The following is a 20,972-nucleotide window of genomic DNA, read 5'->3' as shown; positions in this document are numbered from 1 at the left end:
GCAGATCAATGATTTTTTAAGAGAGCTGAACAATTCCGTGTAATGAACATCAGTTGACACGGGCAATTACTCTTTCTTTTTCCCCCAAAAAAACAAAAACACAAAAACAAAGAGGGGATTGTAACTCCTTCGGATGGCATGTGCCTTACTGATTGTACCAGAATGTCAACTGCATGCATAAACACGGGTGGGTGAAGTTCAGGAGTGACATGTGGATCATTAAAATGTAAGATGCGTAGGTGAATAAAAACTTCTGCCATTTGATTTGGCCAACTATAAAGAAAGTTGCTGTAGAAACTATTCCACTGTTTCCCAATTTCCATAAAAGAGTGGCTCAAAACCTTTTTTTGTTGTTGTTTTTGTTGCTGAATGAATGGAGAATAAAAGAATTTTTTGCTAGATTTCATGTATTTGCTTTTTAAAGAATGCATATGAAAGGAAAATAAGATGATATCAAACATAAAGGAGACGCCTACTTCAATGCTATTTTTGACATCCTGCAAAAGCATACGATATATCACATTTTCTCCTTAATGGTTAAAACATAAGAGCAGAGTAGGAAAACTGTGGATATCTTTATCACTGGCTTGGACAACATCTCTGCCTATGTCACTGTGTTTCCATGCGTCTGAGTTTTCCATTTATATAATGTGACTATGCTAACAGAGCTTATTTGCATCTCTGCTTTTATGTAGGAAGTCACACAAAATACCTTCCTGGATCTCATTGGGGCGTCTCCGCATAATGCGAGAGCGAGAATCCTGCATTAATAACAGCATTAAAAACACCACTGGGATTACTCAATGAAACCCCTCCGCCATCCCCATCGGTTACTGCTCTCCCTAGCGGAGGGCTCCCGAGCCCCAGCGCGGATCCCCCCCGACACCCCTCCTGTTGCACGCCCGGGCTCGAGCCGCTCGCCTGCGTCGCTGGTGACCCCGACAGCTCCACTCCCACTGGGAAGGACACTTCTGCCAACCTCACCCCTTCGTTAAGCCACTTGGAACACCATCCGTCAGAGGAATCTCCCCGACCAGCCTTCTCAAAAGGGTGGGTGATTACGCGTTAGGCGCACACGCCGATCCCCGTCCCTCGCTTCAGGCCTATTCCTATTCAGCAAAGCAGCGAAGGACATGCTTTAACTTTAATCGCTTGCTGAAGTCATCAGGACCGTGTGCTTAGTTGAACAGGGGTCTTTATGAGCCAAATATTATTCTTAGTAATAAGGAGACCTGGTAATACACTAGATGAAGCATTTGATAGTAAGTAACATTAATTCAATTAAATCCTCTTACAGCACACACTCTCCAGCTAATGTAGTTTACAGCGAAATTTTCTCCGGCGCTCATTTAAATATAATTGCTGCACTTATCTTGTCATGAGGAAATTTCTGAAGGTTACTTGTACTGTGCATGTGTAAACCTACAAGCTACGCTGACCTTTAGTTGTGAGATTTTTTTGAACTACTTAGACGGCAGCATCTAAATAATGATGATAATAATAATAGTAATTCCCTACTTCCAGCACCTTTTAACTCAATATATACCCAAGCTAGAAGGAGCGAGCAACGAGCACAGAAAGGCATTGCACACTAACAGCTCAGGACTGGGAAGGAAAGCTGACGGTGTTGGAAATGGAAAGGCTTGGAGATGACGCACTTGGAAACCAGAATTTTGGTAGAGCATTTTGCTCAGTTCTTCTAAAAAACATAAAATTGCCCCTCTGCTGAGACAACTTTGTATTTCTCTTTCACACACGCGCTGGCACTATCAATAACTATGAGGCACTCCAGCATCACACTGTGGTATCATCTCCTGTCTGAACCAGAAAAGAGGTTCACATCTACTGACCCAATTGACTGGTTTTGGTGACACTCCCAGGTGTTTTCCCAGTGATGAAACGGAAAGCAGCGGAAATCATTTGCAAAACTGGAAACTGGGAGGTGTCAGTCAAAAAAATCGAAACAAATAAAAAAAAAACCCCACCCAACACTGAAGTAAAATTTCCGTAAGCACAAATAGCCATAAACCAAATGTCTTGAGAGTTATTTCATTAAACTTAGAACCATAAATTAACATCATTAAATTAATTAAAATAATTAAAATTATAAATTTTAATCATTAAATTGCAAAAAGCCCCACCTATACACAGTGGACATTTCCGGCCCTTGTTTATGGTAAACCTCCTGCTACAACTCTATCGCAGGCTGTTCTTCTTGTCTTTGCTTTCCACAGCGATGAGAAGCACCCTCAAATTAAAGATCTACTCCCCTTTTCCCTTTTAAAAAAGGAAGAAACAGAACATTTCGGGCTACACCAAGCAGAGCGTAACCGAGCAATCCCCACCTAAGTGCCGATGGCCACGGGAGGTGAGGAATGCCAAGTCCAAAGGGGAAAACCCAACTTTTCAGGCCACTCAACCTCGGCCCTGGACTCAGCGCTGCTTAGTTTTTACTTCTCTCTACGCACGGCCAGGTGGATGTTCGTAAGGGTGAGAAACATTTGACATAATTAGTCTATTTGGCCATCAAGGCTCACCGAGGCTTGCTTTTTTTTTTTTTTTTCTCTTTCAGTATTAAATAAAAAGAGGGAGCCGAGGATCTCACTCTTCCCGTTTCCCTCCTCCCGCCCAAGCCCAGATGCCGGTCGCATTGACAAACATCAAGCGATTTTGCTCAGCTCTTACGGCACACAATAGCAGACGTTCAAGGGAGAACGTGGGACCACGAAGCACTTTAAAACTCTTAAATAAAACGTGGGCTACAGGAGGCTCTCATTCAGAAGTAACATTTTCCCTTCCACAGGGAGTTCCCCCACGCTCCGGTGAAGTGAATTAAAATTGACACTGAGAAAAATCTAATTGAGCCAGAGACAACACAACGCTTTTCACTATAGAAACTGAAGCCCCGGCGGAATTACTCAGGTTAATATAGTCCATTTTGAATCTACAATGATTTTTATATCCCATGATCTGCAAATAATAAAGTAAGCCTTTTGTTTAATACTCATTGTTTTAATTTGGGAGGGGGGGGCATAGGAAGGGTGGGAGCTGGTGCCTATGGGTCTGCTCCACACTCGCTTTCTAACTGCAGTCCTCATCAGACCCGATTAATACGTGAAAAAACCAACGCAGATCTCACCTGGGCAGCGTTAACGTAACGAAGTCTTTGTGTCAGCCAGCCCAGGGATTCCAGCCCCGAGAATGAAGGGAGCAGATTTGATTTAGGCGACACACCAACGGCACAGGCAGAACGTTATTCTCTGCCTGCTCAAAGTGACTCGAGAATTATGGGAAAAGTCCCCCCCCAGGCCTCTCTGTCTCATTTCTTCCAGCTGATAAAAATTGAGTGATGATATTTGTTGCAAAACACTTGGAGATCTACGGCTGAAGCAGCATCGCTGGTCCTCGCGGTGCCACGCTCATCCTTGCAGCTAAAAAGTTTCATGCAGTACATTATATTAATCTACTCCCTATTGCGGTGCAGCTCCCTAAAATTGCAATTGAAAGCGTGACATCTTGAGCTACTAGGACAGTTTAATTATCGTTTCAAACAGAAATTTTCGCAATTCAGTTAGGTAAATAAGAGACATGGTTTATTAGAAAAGATCTTCTACCTCTTTACTACTCGTCTTATTCTTCTAAAAGAATGCATGACTCAGATGTAGCAGTTATTTTAAATTAAAACCACAAGGTAGAAGACACTGAAGTTTTTTCCTCCACAAATAATAATGAATTTATGCACCAGAGAGTTTCATCTGCAGAGTGGAAGTCTAACGTCCCACTTAAAACTGCATACTCATAGGCATAGATTAGACAGTAATTAGGTTCAGTGAAAACCTGAAAAGATCCACTGGAAACATTCAAATTTAATTTATTCACTGGCTTGTCTCAGAGTGTTTTTATGAGCAATTAGAAAGACACAGATTCCTGAAAGTGCCTTCTTCCCCGAGACCGATGGACCAGGAGATTTATATGGCATCCGCAGCCTTCCACCCATAGCTCACTGGCTTGAGTTAAGCCCAAACCAGGCTTAGAAGCCACTACCGGACTTCGTCCTTAGGGAGTAAGTTGCCAGTCCTTTGAAATGGGCTGACTATGTGCAGTGCACTGTGGAACTGATGACACAGTGCACTACGGAACTGATGTCTAAAAAAAAGTAATACTGCAACTTGCATGGCACTCCCTTTCCTGGCATCCGCATCACAGAAGTCTGACACCGAGTCGGTTGTGGGTCCCACCAGCCCCAAAGCCTGCCCCACACTGTCCTCTCGCTACCCCGCTCCAGCAGAAAACACAGGGTGACACGGACTGGTGCGGGGAAGACGGAAGTAATGAACTAGTAATTAATTTACACTGCAAATGCTACACCTATATCTATTTTGTAAGGTATTTCAAAATTATAAAGCATAGCACACATCATTCCAAGGCTTTCCTGGGGTTTAAATTTCATGTTAAGAACTAGTAAAATTGATGCCATCTTTATGCTAAAACATTTTACATGGTCTTTTGTTTTCTATTGTGACCCATCGCTGTATTATTTACATATCTCTCACATCACCTCAGCAGTGACAGAAATTCTTACTGCCTTGGAGTCTCTCTTCTTCTACCCTTTAATAAGCAAAACTTCTTGCATTGTGGGTTTTAATTGTAGACCTCTATTTGTGCATATGTGTGTACCTGCACTTGTGCGTGATTTTAGTGGGGTGACAGGCGCAGAAGATGAAAGCAATAAAACGCCATTCTTGCGGTAGAAATGAGAGACTTGGAAGCTGCAGTGCAGCTGAAATACATGCTCGTAAGGCTACTCCCCAATTACACTTCATTTTTGACATTGCTCAGTTGTCGAACGTTTTCTTCCTTTGAGCTCCATGCCAAAGTGCGTGAAGATTTCAGACCGGTTCTCAAATCCTTCGCAAAACCTCCTCCTATGTTATGAGCAAATGATTCAAACATTAGAACTGAACGGAATTAGAAACACTAAATAATAAGAGAAGGGTTGTGTGGTTTTTTTTTGAAGCCATCGTTACTTAACAAAAACACACATCATTTTTTATGTGGCAAGCAGATAAATATTGTATGTTTACTCATTTAATAGAAAATTGGAAGAGGAAAGAATTTCAGTGCCACAACAATGTCATAAAAAGATCGAAAGTCATTGATGTGAGCTTTAATATGCAACTGAAGAAATTGGATACCATAAATCTCAAACTGACAGTATCTGGCACTATTAGAGAGGTATATATTTTAAATGTAGGCACCAATCTTGAAAATACTTAAACATGCATGTGATTTTATGTCTGAGTATTATATCCATTGATTAATTCCTGCGTGCAAGTGCGTGCATGACTTGACTTAGATTATTCCATGCATTACAATTTTTGCCTTTGAGATTATATATTTGAGAGACCGAGGTTTGGCATATGATTCAGATTCAACAATGCAATTTGATTAGCTGGGTTTTTTTTCAATTTTATTGAAAGTTCAGGCTGTTTTAACCGCCTATTTATGTGTTTCTTTCTGATGGAATGATGGCATTATGAAAAACAGGTTACCCATTTATATTTTAAGAACATTTGGGTTTTTTTTTTTGTAAAGTTGTTGTAAAATATTCTATAGGTAAACGCTGGATGGTGTGTTAAAGAAGTCAACATTACAGCAAAGAACTGCCTGCCTTTTTTAACTATTGTGCAAAATAGTCTTTTCCAGCATTGTCTTGACAAAACCCCACTATTGTTTAAGCCCTCTAATTCTCAATCATTAGCCTTCAACTGTTTTTAAATATAATTAGAAGAAAAAGACAGACAGATATATCCTTTCCTTTTTTGTTTTCTTGTTTCTCCTGAACCGTCAGGAAAACTGAAGCCATATTTTCATCTGTATTCGTGGAGTTGTTGAATGTACCTGGAAAGTGCTTGGATTCATTTCATGCCCGAATTGAAGCTCAAACATCCCTTTACCTAACTTGCCTTTTCCTGAAGTGCTTCTCAGACATGAACATTAGAGATCGATTAAGAAGACCACAACGGAATATGAAGTCCTACTCTTCTAATGGCTGGTCCGGATATGGTTTTTCTATCAATTTAACTAAACCAATTAATGTAGTTAAAGTTTATGTACTTTTTTAGCATAGATGTAAATAGTAATGTGCTTATACAGTCTTAGCGTAGTTCTGAAAATTCATACACAGTTGTAGATCATAGTTAAGCTGCTACAAAACTGTAATCAATGAGCCCCAAAGCAATATACTCTAATCCCTTAGAGATGTGCTATTTTTATTAATTTCTTACAGCAACACCCTGAGTCCTCATTTCTGGACCAAGCCCCTCTGTGACAAACACTGTAAAAACACGGAGTGAAAAGACGGCTGAAAAAACCCCAACTTAATTCTACTACATTTCCATCCGTTCACATGCTGTATATAGGAGCCTCAGAAACAAGGCTAAGGAAGGTTTCACGTGCTGTCTCCCTCTTAAAATAACACAACCGAAACACACCCTCTACCCAATCCCCCCAACATCCTCTACTCTTCCTGTGTGCAATCACAACCCCCCACTGCTGTTACAGTATCTTCACAACTATCTTCCACTGCTTCTGCACCCTCAGACTGGGTTGGGTTTGCTGTGATACTTTTCGGCATTAAAGGGGCCGACTTTCTTGCCGTGGGCAATGACGGCAATATACAGCGAGACTGATTTATGTGGGCAACAGGTTTGCAGTCAAGTCCGCAACGGGATGTTATCCTCATCTGCTCCCTCTCTCCAAAGCAATGCAAAAATATCAGGGGTCATCAGAAGCCTCAGACCCTCTTCATGCTGGCCGTAGATAAGCCACTGTCAGCTGTGTCCACCGCAGCCTTGGCACCTTGTCCAGCTCACGAGGTGGAACTGTACTGGGACACGGTGAGCAGTCACGTCACAGACTGCTCCAGACGTGTTATTTCAAAACAGTAAATGGAAGCAAGCAAGAGAAAAGTTTCTTTTGGAACTTTTCTTACTGCTACGTCTGGAAGAGCATTCTCTGCTCTGCAAGTGGAGGAATAAAGTTTGACTTAAAAAGTTGGATTTTTTTTTCAGCTGGCCTGCTGTTTCTCCATCTTAAGTCTATGCTGTGCAGTCCCTGGGTTTACTATTAATTGAAAGAGGTTATCTATTCCTGCCTTCAGTATGCACTTCAACATACTGCAGAAACTTCAATCGTATCCCCTTATAACTTTTTCTTTCCAAGCCAAGGTACAGTCCTGTATTCTTCCTCAGCTTTTCCCCTTTTAGCTTTCTTGTAAGTCAACGCTTGAAGCCCTTTACAAGTTAACCTTCTCAGACCTTTTACCATGGCTTAACCCTTCCTGACTTCATACAAAATCATGCTGCTCTTCTCTGGACCTCTGCCCTTTTCTATAGAACGGTACTAAATATTGGTAACTGTAGTTTAAACATGATCAAAAAAAATCCTTCTTTAAGTGGTACAGTATTTCCTTGAAAGCTATATTCAATGTTTCCATTTATACAGCTTCGCATTTTCTGCGCCTTTTTGACCACACGGATACAAAACATCATGTCAGTCCTTTTATGATATGAGCACTCTTCAAATCCTCTCCTGCTCTCGAATCTTTGAAAAATACACTCACTCAACATATGTGTTCACTCAAAACTCAGATTTACTCTTCTTGCTCATGGTCCGTTTTACCCAGCTGAATCGCTTTGTGTCGGACTGTTTTCTCCAGGTTATCAGGTGGCTTCGCCCCCATCCAGTCCCTTCTGCATGATCCAAAAAGTTGGATAACAAGTTGGTGCTTCATTCTGTCAAAGCCATTTACATAGAGAGTGAAAAAGTATTGATCTCCAATAACAGTCCCTGTTGCTCTCCAGTCATCATCCCCTCTCCTCCCCTGGCCCGTAACCTCTCCCCATTCTAATCTGCCCTCGATCATCTAACCAGCTCCTCTCTCCATTCGAAAATGGGTCCCTCTCTGCTTCACCCGCAACCGTATGTATTAGCCTCCTGCGTGAGGCTGTGTGAAATGCCCCTGGGAAATCCAGCTTGATTATATACACAATTTCACACCTGTCCACTTTCAGAGAAACTTCTTGAAAAACTCCAGCAGATTTGTTGAATAAGAATTACCTTTTATAGAAATCGGCTCACATCTAGAATCTATTTTATAATGCTACTTATAACCCATATAAAATGATAGAATTAAGGTCCTTTAGGGTGTAAATTTAAAAATCCTAAAGTAAAAACCCAAAAGTTAAAACCTCATCTATATCATTTGCTCTCCTTCCCCGTTGTATCTAACAGCAACATCTGGCTTTTGGCAGTCTGTCTTGTGTGAAACTTCATATAGTGCACAAAGCACCTGCTAAAAAACCGACGCAAAGCACTTTTTCATTCTGTGCATGAAATATTTCAAGTCTGCGATTGTAACAGAAGATCTCTCAGCCATGACCACTAAAATTTAGTCTGAACTACACACACACAATGGCTGTGGTCCCGAGTCCTGCAGTTTCGACAGCATATGCGCTCATGATGCAACTCATCAGATCACAAAAGCTAAACAATGTTCACGTGGACCTGTGAGAGCGTTCAAAACACCAAATAAGTCAAAATACGTAGAGAAACCCTGACTCTTGGAGCACTGGCTGAAGGGAGCTTTTAAAGAGCATCTAAACTGGTTTTGCAAAACACAATGCATTGAAACTGCTCCAAGGAGCAGGAGGGTGCAGTCGGCCGAGCGGTGGAGCAAGGGCCGGCAGGGAACAGTTAGTTAACGTCTCTGCTGCTGATTAGGGCACTCAGGACGGGTTTGTGTGACAAGCGGAGCACTGCAGCTCTGCTCCGGCACAGGACCGCCCCAGTTCCCTTTTCTCCTCCCGCCCACCGCCCACAGAAAAGGGGGCACTGTGAGCAGGGCCCCGCGGGAGAGGAAGAACTCTTCCTCCTGCCTCCGTGAGCGTACTCCTGAAGGGCTAAACTGTAGCCGAAATGGTACCCAAAGAGGCCACATAACTTCTGCCTCTACGTGCCTCTCCTGTATGCAGCAGATGAATGCCTCATTATCACATTCCTCTGCTTGCTTCCCGGTAGACTTAAATTACCATGTTAAATAGGATAATAATAAACGCTGGCCTTTAACTACAGCACATCCTTGTTCACTCAGCAGCCTCCCTCTAATCTGATAACGGGTCTGTAAAAGGCTACGAGGAAACACGGGGTTCGTCGTCACCCGAGTGCCGCCCTCCGTGCTCTCCCCAACGCCGTTCCCACAGCAGCACCAGCAGGCTCAGGGCTCACAAAGCCGGTTTAGGGGACCTCCAGCCCTGCAGGAATTAACAGGTTATGGAAACAGGGCCAAGGTACCAAAAGGACATTGTGGATCTGGCCCGAGGCTCTTCTGCTGCATTTCAAAAGGCAAAAGTAGCCCCGTGCCATCTGCTTGCTGCAGCACTCGGGCAAGAAAACAAGAGCAGCCAAGGAGATCTTTCCGGCTTAGGAGGACAGTGAGGAAGAAGAGAGATCTCGGTGGCAGTCTATACCGCCTCCGCATACAGCTCGCTGTATTTGAGGTATTACAGAAGCTCTCTTTAACAACTACTCTGAAAAAAAGTCATCTATCCACCCAGAATAAATTATATAAAGGGAGCAAGCTAGACTGGGAACAGAGAGGGCTGATCTGCCTCGACTTTGAATCCCCTCAGCCCCCCAGAAGCTGAAAGTGCCATTTATTTCAGCGTTACAGGATTTCCTGCCTTTTTTGGTTGGTTGGTTAGTTTGGGCTTTGTTTTGTTTTGTTTTGTTTTGTTTTATTTAGTTTACCTAATCCCCTGGATTTCTCTTGTTGCAGAAAGAGGAAAAAGCCTTGCAAAACAACAGGGGATAAACACAAAGTCAAATTACTTTGCTGAGCTCTTTCACACATCCGAGAGGAACTGGAGAAATGCAAACTCTGGAAAGCACGAGGAGAGAGGATATTCCAACCACCACCCATTGAAATGCAGCCATTCCCGCAATTCCCAATTACCAAAGCCAAGCTTCAACATTTGCACCAGCAGCAATATATCTGTGGAAGTAAGACGGCTTTCCTCTTGTTTTCCAAAGTGAGTAAAACTTGGCTTTCCACCTGTTCCTCCAGCTTCAGCTTTGCAGAGCTGGCAAGCAGCACAGAAAAGGAGGAAAGACATGAACTAGGCCGTCTGTCGTTGGAGGGTATGAAAGACAGTCTTAATAACAGCAGGAGAGAGAGAGAAGCAGCCTATGGTTATTTTTGACAGAATGGGGAGAGACTCAGATTGCAGCTTTAAAAACAGTTCATCGGAGCAAAATTCTGTCCAAATTGGAGAAGCCCCTTTGGCCAAGCTAACAGAAATACACGGCCCTTGTCTGGTAAGAGAGAGATCTTTTGAAAATCAAAATGCCTTTCTTCAAAGGACAAAACCAAATCCCGCCCCCACCCCCACCCTCCCCGCCCCTGCATGCTGTAGTAACACTAACTTGCATTTGTGTCAATGCAATTCGTGGCTTGCAGAATATTCAGAGAAAATTTCTGGGTGGTACCAGCCTGTGAATGTTCTGCATGACACACAGCCACGACCATGCAATGAAGAAAAATGGCCTTTTTCCAGCATCCCCCGACCACAAGGTCCCCTTGATGCGCTGTTCTGCAAAACTGGAGGTGACGCAGAGAGGCAGCGGGCAGGAAAATGCCTGGCATCACCCCAGTCCACCCAGCTCAAACAAAATAAAAATGGTTGTTTCGTGTGGGTGTTTACACAGAAGGCGAGCACACAGTCCGACCACACCTCCAACCCAAAAGCCAAAACTCAGACTCATTATTAAATGCCAATTAGCTAGCACAGGCAAAGTATTTGTCATGCATCACGATGGCAACAAGACCATCAGACATTTTTCAGGGCAATTTGTTTATTTGTTTGTTTCGAACATTCTTAACAATCTCTCACACAGAATCCTTTGTGCTATTGGATTAAGAAAATAAAGATCATTCCTAGTCAAGAGATATCCACAAGACACTCAAGAGGTTTCTATATGTAGCAACCTTGCTGGCAGACCCAGCCAGGAGGAAGGATAGAGCCAGCGTGGAGATACACTCCTCCAAAGCTTCCAAGGGAAAAGCTGACCACCAGAGGAGCTCGCTGCTGTGTCAGGGAAATATAAGACTGAAGGTTATTCTGTCTTCCTTGAGGATTAATTTCCTCTACTCATTAAAACATATAATGCCTGAAGTGATGTAAAAGCATCATCTCTGCATGGCTGAGAAGAGTCTAAGCAAAAAAACCCACAACAATCCACCGACCACCTTTCAAAAAAAGAATACTGAATATGGGGACTACGAGCCTTCAGAATTAGTCTGCGCTGATTTGCATGACCTGTGCTTAATCCTTATGCCTTCCAGCTGCCCGACAGACAGGTACAGTATAATGGAAAACACTGCAGAAACGGGAATCAATGGCTTTCTTCTGTCTAACCACAATATCATTCTCACTTCATTTACTGCTTAGTGGGAAGGCATTTCTGTGGCCCGGGAATCAGCTCTTTCTACATGGACGAGTCTCAAAGTTCAGCATTTTAGTGGTTTAAACTAAGTAGGAGTTTGCTCATCCATAGCGGCCTGGACTGCAGAAAATCCAGTTGCTTGACCTCTTAATGCTGTCTTCTATCCAGCGCTACAAGAAAAAGACACTTGGTGAGGGCTCCGTGCTAACATAGCAGGGGGCAGCATGCCACAGTACATCAGCCCTGGGGAACGGAGGGAGCTGGAAGCAGAACTACACTGAAAAACACTCCCACCAAAAATACCTTCCGCTTCTGAAGGGAAAGAGCAATCTAGTACAGGGACTTAATTAGAAGCAAGGTGTGGTGAGATGAACCCCTTGCCTGACACCGTCGCGACACCAGTGCACCCAGTCTTTTAACCAGAGGCGATGTAGGCAAGCAGCCCAAAATGAACTAATATCACCCACAGCACAAGACTGCTTACATCGGGGCACAACGAAGAGGCCACTGAGAGGATGCTCTGCCCCGTACCAGGGTGAGGAGGAATCACCGAGCCTCGGCAGCACTTGGCACAAAAGCACAGGAGCGCCCGAAGTGGTGCCGCGTGCCTGACGCCACAGCCATCGCCTCTCACCGAACTGGAAATCTCCAGCGAGGGCTGTTTGCACTGTGAGTCCGCTGCTAGCCCACAAAATCATTTTATGATATTCTCCGTAGCACGTGCGCTTTAAAGGTTTATAGAAGCAGTGGCAGGAGGGCAGTAAGAATGAATAAATATCTAGTAACCTTATAGCCAGGCACACATGCAGATCTAGTTATGCCTCTGAGATGCACGAATTATGTGCAGTGCCAGCAACGCTTGCATAGTCCGAACCTGAAGAACTCAAAACGTAAATGAAAGCATGCAGCTATTTATGGAGAAAAATGAAACAAAATATTCACTTTCAGTCTATGTGTAAGCATATGTTATATACATAGCTATAATACACAGAATTCTCACTTGCCTAAATATGCATAGATATGCAGTTAAAGAAAGCAATATTGTTAAGGACAAATACTTCACATGTGTATGGAAAAAAATGCAGGAGGAAAACCAACTTTTTCTTTTTGAAAAATACCAGTGCCAAAAATCAATCCTCTAACATGACTACAGAAAAGAAACCAGATTTTGGAAAAAGGGCAGGGCGACTCTATTTTTTAACTTTTACTGCCTCTGGAGCAATGACATAGTGAGAGCCCACTGCTATCCTTTCTCCCCTTCTGTATCCTGAAAATTATTCCCACCTGGGGTGTAAAGAGAAGAAACGAAAGGAAGTCGAAAATTTTATTTTTCATGATCTAATCCTGGGAAAGTGACCGCTCAGGTTTCCATGTCTCCTGGCAATAATAATTTCAACAAGGACAGCAATCTTTTGTTATTTTTTGCACAGTTGGAATGCACACTTCCAGATAACAGACATTTAAACTGCAATTTAAGAAGAGGAGGAAAACAGTAATCGATAGGTATTCGGGAGTCCTCTCCTCTTAGGACTGCTGCATAGCTCAACACAGTGTGCTTCAAAACAGACAGCCCAGATGCAAACCTCTTTGGAAATGCTGAAGGCAAGCAAGATCACCGGGGAAAAAAAAAATCAAACTGAAAGCAAAGAGAGCACAACTACTGTACCTTTACTTTGGGGAGGGTTCTGACTTCTGTCTCGGAGAACGTTAATCTGGTAGACAGCTCCATAAGGCTCAAAAAGTTCTTTTAACTCTTTTTCCGACCATGACCGGGGAATCTGTCCAACAAACATCTTAATGGCATCTGGGTCTGGTTGGTCTGAATGATCCAAAGCTCCATTCATCTTGTTAGCTGTGCCGTTACTAGAAAGTGGAAAAGGAGATTAAAAAGAGAAGGCAAGTTAGGAGGCTACGCAGTTTTCATGTGCACTAGATGCCGAAGATGATGTCAATTGGCACAAGGCAGAAAAAAAACCCCAACCAGTATTTAATTAATAGCATAAGTATTATGAACGAAAAACAATGCGATTACATTTTTCATTGAGTCTGGTTTTCTCTGCAGGCTGCTGCTTAATGTCATTATATAAGAAGCGAGCGGCACAACGCAAACCGGGACTTTTGCATGTTACAGCAGAGGAGAGTTGCAAATAAGTGCAGATTTCTCTCCATGGCTGTTGTAAACAGAACTGCAGTGAATTCTCACTAAACTGGCTACTGGCAGAAATAAGGCAGTGCGTGTGTGTGTGTGTGTGTGTTTTGTAATAAAGTCACATGAAAGGAATATGAAACACTTGGCAATCTGTCAGATGACTAATGCAAGATGCCAGCGATGAATTTGCAGATTGTGTGAAGCATCCATGTGTGCATCAAATTAGTATGATATTGCCTAGAATGGAAAACACTCCAGCTATGCGGCTGGATGCTGCCGATTAGTTGCCTACGCTCTTTAAAAAGGAAAAGCAGTCTGGAGAGCTCCAGTTTAAAGCACATTGTTTATTGCACGCCGGCATAAAAAAAAAAAAAACAAAAAAAAACCAAAAAAAACACAATTCAAAAAGAGAAGGCAGCGGCAAAATTGCCTACTTTGTTGCGAAAATTAAAATGCTGCTTCAAAAAGTTTTTCTCCCCGCAAAAGGCCATCAAATTTTTGAAATTTTTCACACCCTGTAAAATTGTTACCCTATCTGATCTCCAGATGTACATCTAAGTTCAAAACAACCACACACTTTTGCAGGGGAAAAGGACTTAGGAACAAAAAATAACCTGCTCTGTGAGACAAATGACATATTATGGTTTAGGAAGAGTTGTACACTTATAAGGAAAACAAACAATTTTAAATACTTCACAAAAGTAAAAATACAAAATACCCCACCCTCATGTCATTACTGATCATTAAGGACAGTAATTTCAACTAATTACTTGGCTAGAAAGTGCATAAGTGATGATAATTTTTGGATGCTTCAGTTTCAAGAAAGAACACTAATGAGACATAACTTTTGGAGCATTTCCCCCATCTTTCCACCGGGGAAAGGGGGGAAATGGCCTGTGTTCAGCAACGTCGAAAGTTGATCGTTGCAGAATTCAGGCATTTCAGAGCCACCTGCCACTTTCAAAAAACTTGGCTTTAATTACAATTTCTCCATTTGATGATTGTTCAGGAGAGAATGCCCACAAGAGGACTTGGAAGAGCTAAATATCTGCACAACCAGATGAAAATCATATTTCACAATCTGAGAATAGCAAGAAAAAACCAACCCTGTGTAATCCCCCTGTCTCACAGCTATAACCTGTGCAAAGACAAATGATTTAGCTTCATGCGTTTCATCTCCGTGAAAGCATAATTCACCTAAACGCATTAACATGCCCGTATTAACTTTAGCACTTTCCCTGCTTACAGCAGGAAGGAGAAGGTTATATTAAGGCACGTTTTAAGGCACGTTTTAAACCAACAAGAAGTTTGATCACCGCTGAAGTGAAGTGTCTCCAACACGGATCAGCAGACAACAGGATTTATCACAGTCATTTATTAGACGAAATTCCTATTGATTCTAGTGGGAGCCCTGCCTGAGTTAAGAGACTGAAAGATTTGGTCCAACCTTTGATACCGCGTTTCATGCACAAATACCCTCTCTCGTCTTACATACGCTCTTTGGTTTGAAGATGTTCTACAGGTCACAGGCACACCTGGAGAGATCACAATTTCTCCAGGCCTTAGAAACTGCATTTTCCATACATATGTAACACTTAAGCCAAACCAAACCAATCAACCAAAGAATCACACGCCCCTCAAAATCTCCAAGAAACAGAAAAACTCTGACTGGCTCAATTGAATGATACTCCATGGGAACAACTTTCAAGACTTTCATGGAGCAGTAGGCATGACACTTATACCTCTAGGAAGTTACACTGCGATTTCTTTCCAATTCCTATTCCTTTATGTAAAACCCAATACGTTAAACAACCTCCCTAGTAGGGAGGTTGAAAAATTCCTGACCCATAGCTTAAAATAACTAAGAAAAATGCTTACACGTTATTTTGGACTTGCAAAGACAAGGGAAGGTAGAAGCTTAGCTATGCAGTCCCCAGCTTTCCCCTGGACTCAGTCAACTATTTTCTTTCAGATACCGGCTTCACTTTTCACTTCATCTATTCTCTATGTTGTTTACATTAAAAAATTAATTGAGTTCTTTTTTAAATTATGTCCTTCAACTATTCGCTCTGTTGGATCCCTTCTTTAAGAAATCCATACACAATTGCTACTTTAGCCCCAAATTACAGCAAAGGTCATATTTAATAAAGAATAACAAGTTTATTCCTGTGCTTTTTCCTTTTCCCAAACCACCTTTACCACCAAAAGCACCACAATTTCCATTGCTAACAAGCCAATTTTTAGGAAACCACAAAACCCAGCAGTTCTGTTTTCTCAGGTTAATGAGCCCATTAGCATCAAGCTCCTGCTCTGAGCTAAAGGTTTCGGCACAGGCCCAGATCTCTTCTAATTCCACAAAATGCTTCAGCCCTTTCTTTACTTTGGTGGAACTGACGTGGAATTATACCGATCATATTCATTAAATGCTTTATTGGATAAAGATGGTTAAAGGCTCTGACTCCAGGCGTAGGGTACCATACGCCATTAGGCAAAGCTCCGGGGGACAGGTTTTGTCATTCGCTGCCTGAATTAACTTGGGCAAGTCATTAAAAACTTCTCCGGACTAAATTTCACCATCCACTGACAGCTCTGACAATCCACTAACTCCTGCCGATTTAGGAAAAAAAACCCCAAACATAACTTAGAGTTTTCTTTATTATCCCTTTGTACCACAAGGTGGGGGTTTCACTGGGCTCCCGCCACGTGGAGGGGTTGATAGGCAAAGTCAGTCTGCGGAGAGGGCACTCATTTCTACAAGCACAGCCGTGCGCCTTTCTAAATTGCATTTCCTTTGACTTCAGGGCAAACAAAGGCTCTCGAGCACCTCGGAGCAGGAGTCCCCCTCTCACTGTCGGGGTTTTGAGGAGCACATGAGCGCTGTCACAGCGATGGCACATGCAGTAGCATCCTCACCCAGCTTCAGCAGTAGCCATAGGACCACAGCTAACGCAGGCAAACTGAACAAGTGTGCTGGTTGTGGCTGGGGTTAAACCGCAACAATAAGTGAATAAAACAACAGAGAGATAACAATGGAACCCTCTCCCAGTTTTACAGGTCCTATGGATCTGATCCCTGCAGTATACTTGAAGGTTCGACTGAGGAGCACAACCACACAGCCCACCTGCCTGATGCTTCAGTTGTCACAGGGACTGTTAGGTCAATACAAAATCCAGCCAAATATTCTTGATCCCTCACAAATAATCTCTCCTAAAGATGAATTCCCTTATCCTCTCCCAACCTTCATCTTCACCCGATGGACATTACTGCTCTGCACTAAGTCCTTTTAGTCGCCAATAGCTGCAGGGGTTTTTGTTACTTCTCTTTGCCAACACAATGGGTCTCAGAAGCGGTGGATCCTTCCTTCCCCCATCTTCCCCTCCTGCTGTACCCGAGAAATAACAAGGCAAAAGAGAAACCACGCATGAAACTTTCCAAGAGGAGGCAAAGCAATCCTTGTGAAAGCTTAGCGCTATTTCTTGAAAGCGTGAGCGTACGGAGGTAGCTGTGTCTAAGGGACACTAATGAGAATGGGATCCCTTGACAATTACTGTCATTACCCAAATGATGACATACATTTAATAATAGGAAAAAAAAAGAAAGATTATGTGGCTTGCTGTCTCTACACTGCAGCAATCCTTCCCTCCATGGCCAATTTAGCCCACTGGACTCAGGGGTGACCCAGTGCATCAACTTCCCTGACAAGGTGTCATCTATATCATAGAGAGCAGCCCGAGGGCAGAGATTAAGCCACTGAGTCGCTGGCTGCTTGTGGTTGCTGCCAGAGCATCCTCTCTCTCAATTTGTGCCAATTTTCCTTCTAATAACCTAACTACCATTCCATCATTTCAGCAAGTTGACAGGGCCACTCTTTGAGGAGCTAGAGATTGGTTTAATATCACTGCTGCTTAAACAGGAGCACCGGAAAAACCTAGTAGACGCCTTCTCTCTCTCTCTCCCATTCATATCTGTAATTACAGCAAGACTGCTAAAAGCGAACTGACCGCTACGGAGAGAGAGTCAGACTTCAAAAACAAAGTCTGGATCAAAAGGGACTCTCTTAAATTCATCACTGTTAAGAGCTTTGGCATTAATCCACGTTCGTTTCCATTAATGAACTAGGTGCCAAGCCAGGTGATGAAAAACAGCTGTTAACGGGGACCGAACGGGTTTACATGAGACCTGTTTTATCAAATCTGTTTTTAACCCTGCCCAGAACCCTCCTCATTGTTCCGTTTTGGTTCATTCACGTCTCAACCCTCACCCTATTTTAGTGGTTTTACCACGTTGCCAGCGATTTGCCGTTTGCTCGTTCTACGGTATAAGACATCTGTAGGGGAACATTGAACTCCCTCGAAGAGCCAAGATAACAACAAGAACATGATAACAAACGGGTTCCAAGACTACTAAATCCACCTCAGCGCAGAGGCATTTACAGGCATCAGGGTTTTACAGTAATAAATATTTACACCTGAGCTGCTGCCAGCATATCACACAAGCTGACAAAAGGGACAACACCCGTTTGAAGGACTCCAACTGCTGTCAAGAGAGACAAACAAGCATCACCTTACCCTACTCGAAAGATCCTAATTGCTGGTTTACGAGCAAATTTTATCTGGAAGGACCCAAAAGGGCTTTATAAACTCATTGTTTAGAGAGGAATGACTTCATCGTAAGGTGACAGACGGCAGCTGTTTAATGACATGGAGCATTTTCGCACAACAATTTCAGCCAGGAAGGGTAGAACAATACCATACCCAATTGAAAACTGCAGGGGGTTGCGATTTATAGACACAGAATGTAATTACCTAAATTGGATTTTGGCCAGCAAAATAAGGGCCAGAACCTCTAACAACCAAAAAAAAAAAAAAAAAAAAAAAAAAAAAACACCCACCCCAAAAAAAGAAGCTGTTCCATATTTTTAAGCCGTAAATGACGAGGTCTCTGTGTTTTGGGGTGGGGAGGGTGGGAATCATCTCCAGAAGCTTTCTGGCCCATCAGCATCTTCACAGCACAGTTGCTCAAAAGCAGCTCAAAGGGAAGATGATGTTTCAAAAATCATTAACTGCTCCCGCTGTAGTGTCTTGTACAGTTTTTGGCAGGACTACGAAACGCTAATAATACTAATAATTATTATTAAGTAACACATATCCGTAACAGCAGTTGCTAAATGAACCTGACATGGTGCCCAACAAACAAAGCCGCTCCCGGCAGGACGTTTGGTCCTACGCACGCAGTAATGTCCATAAAATAACTTTCTCCAGGCTTCCCTGCACCCGTCGGCGGGGCTGACAACCGAATAGGTGTAAGACTTGCAAAGCTGCCGTTCTGCTGCGCCTGAAGGCCAACTGCAACGGCGGGAGGGACGCCGAAACCCTGAGCAGAGTTCTCCCTTGCTCCATCTTACAGCCCGGTGAAGCCTTTGACAAAGAGCTGAGCAATGCCCCAGCCAGCCAGCAGAGAGCAACCGCACGCGCACTCACACACGCGCATTAACTACGCGAACAATTCTGGTGGTTTGTAATACCTGACATCCAACGCTCCGATTCTATTCTTCCCAGCAGCTAATAACACTCAAGCGCTCGTGTAAGCACTGAATGGTAAACGCAAAGATGTTTTTCTTGTGTTGCCTCCACGTCGGCAGAAATTATCTGTAAAAGCATCATGTTGCCTAAGACAATGGAGTCCTTTTTACTGCCCTGATAACTTAAAATTCACAGTCATTTTTCTGGTGGAGTCAGTGATTAGCTGTAGCTCAGCTTTGTTACCTCTCTCCATATATTACATCATACAAACCGCGGCAAACCACTGCTGCTGTAAGAGATGCTTGTTTTCTGATTAATTCCAAATTTAGCACATGTGATCCTTTAATGCCTTAAATACAAATTTTAGGGAAGGTAAGGAGGTTGCACCTTGTCACAGAGGAAAAAAGATTTGAAAATCGGTGGGGAAAAAAACTTTTTCTACCTTAAAAATGTTTTGACAGGGAATAAATTTGGGCTGTGAGAAGGAACAGCGGAGTGAAGTTGTCTTTCAAACAGGTAGGTGAGAATTGGGAAAAGTATTGGACAATATACACGTTAGAAAAACATCAGAAGAGGACTGAGCACACCTGAGATAAACCACATTATTCTTGAGAGGTACAGACGCAGATTCCTCATTAGTATCACAGGAAGAAATCAAGGATACAAAAGGAAACCTTAATAAGAACGACGTTAAAATGCAATTACCCTTTCAGCTCACGCTATACGTTACAGCACATACGCTCCTTTGTGCTAAGGCTTTTTGACTTCCTAAAATTAGCCCTCAAAGTTCTGCTCACCAAAGCAAACGAGCGAGGGTCTGTCCCTCCCTGGCTGCCGGCCGCCCCGTGCTCATCGCTAATCATTCGCCTCTGGAGGCTGGTGGTTCTTCAGGTGCTCAGCCTCTCGGTTGCTGCACCACCTCCATTACAAACCAGTTTAAGGTTGGGGTTTCAACCGAAACCCTGGAAACCCCTTGTATACATGTTTAAAACTACCAAATGATGTCATTTTAATGTCCTGCTTTTGGTAATGCTTCCTAGAACTGTAGAGTCAAGCAATGGGAACTTTGCAAAAGCTCTGTACATCTGCTACAGCACACCTTCAAAAAAACCTTACATTCAAATGCATCTTTAAAAAAAAATATATATATGTCCAATATGTCTCGGACTGTCTCAACTCTTACCTATTTTTTATCAAGCAAATTATTTTGTAGAACACAGGGTAGTACTTCAGGATGTGTATATGCTGTACACAGAGACGAGTGGAGTAACTCATACAGGTTAAGATACATGTAAACACGAGAATGAATGAGTGCCAAAGTGAAGGCAAACAGGGAGAGGAAAAGGTTTGGAGTTTTTTTTAAAGTTTTCTATTTTGGAAACCAATTAAATAGCATTGCTAGTTCATCCAACAGTGGACACAAACAATTAAACACGCCATCTGTACAGGTCTGAACTGGGTAGCATCTTTTTGTTTATGCTGATAAAACCCAGATTGGTCTATTTTCAGTATCTTTAAGGATTTGCCTACACCGGCCCATAGCTTTGACTAAACTGAAACTAGGAGAATCTCAGCAGCCAGCGACCTGCCCTTTAACGGCTGAAGAAAGCCAAACCCACCCCAGCCCAACCCTTACTGTCTTGAGTTTGTTTCCCCTCTTGTTCAAGTATGGATGAGGATCACAAATTTCTAGGGATACATGATAAGAATGACTAAAATAAGTGCTTGGAGAGCTAAATGAAAAAACTATGTATTAACTCCCGGCCTTGTTCTTCCAGGGTCTCCTGTAGGCTTTG

The 20,972-nt window shown here is 42.8% G+C and overlaps 1 protein-coding gene across 1 annotated transcript in view; it reads right to left on the bottom strand.

The window, feature by feature from the left end:
* Window positions 1-20,972, bottom strand: part of CELF2 (CUGBP Elav-like family member 2) — a 246,642-nt gene that overhangs the window by 118,293 nt on the left and 107,377 nt on the right. Inside the window, exon 2 of the mRNA XM_082481858.1 lies at window positions 13,172-13,368. Coding sequence (XP_082337984.1) covers window positions 13,172-13,368 — 197 coding nt within the window. The remainder of the gene's footprint in view (window positions 1-13,171; window positions 13,369-20,972) is intronic.

The sequence above is a fragment of the Vanellus vanellus genome, assembly GCF_965231255.1.
Source record: "Vanellus vanellus genome assembly, chromosome: 1".
Classification (NCBI taxonomy): Eukaryota; Metazoa; Chordata; class Aves; order Charadriiformes; family Charadriidae; genus Vanellus; species Vanellus vanellus.
This window is presented reverse-complemented; position numbering and strand designations above follow the sequence as displayed.